Source organism: Coenobita brevimanus, chromosome 74 (assembly GCF_032717465.1).
Source record: "Coenobita brevimanus isolate Jiangsu-jjx chromosome 74, ASM3271746v2, whole genome shotgun sequence".
In the NCBI taxonomy this organism is placed as follows: Eukaryota; Metazoa; Arthropoda; class Malacostraca; order Decapoda; family Coenobitidae; genus Coenobita; species Coenobita brevimanus.
In genome coordinates, this window is record NC_137027.1 from 19,655,474 (window position 1) to 19,655,992 (window position 519).

The following is a 519-nucleotide window of genomic DNA, read 5'->3' on the forward strand; positions in this document are numbered from 1 at the left end:
AAATACTATTAAATGAGGCATAAAAATTATTAAGTCTAAAAATAATATCGTCATTGTCTTTAAAATTAAAACAGACATTATGTCCGAGATAATTACAAACCTTTACTACCTGCAGTGTATCACCGTTCAGCTCAATGCTCTCTGTTGTCTCATCCACTTTGTTACTAAAAATAACACACTGTGATTTTGTCCTGTTAACCGTAAGCAAGTGTTCATCTATACAGGCACAAAGTTTACTATATAAAGTGTCCATTTCTGCAGGTGTCTCTGCCAGTAGTACTAAGTCATCTGCATAAGCTAATATATTGCATCTGAGTTCTCCATAGCAGCATCCAACATCAGTGTCTGTTATCTCATTAATAATGCTGTCTATATAAAAATTAAATAAGAAAGGTGACAAAACTCCTCCTTGTCTCACACCTTTCTCTATAAAACAGTAATTACTAAAAGAATCTCGCCATTTAATATTAGCTTGCTGGTTTCTTAGGTAATGCAGAATCATTAGTACCACGTCAACTG

The 519-nt window shown here is 33.7% G+C and overlaps 1 protein-coding gene across 1 annotated transcript in view; it reads left to right on the forward strand.

Moving 5' to 3' along the window:
* The window catches only part of LOC145407796 (sulfotransferase 1 family member D1-like), a 16,522-nt gene extending 16,226 nt beyond the window's left edge, over positions 1–296 (forward strand). Inside the window, exon 7 of the mRNA XM_080278658.1 lies at positions 262–296. Coding sequence (XP_080134784.1) covers positions 262–296 — 35 coding nt within the window. The remainder of the gene's footprint in view (positions 1–261) is intronic.
* Positions 297–519: the final 223 nt, after the last annotated feature.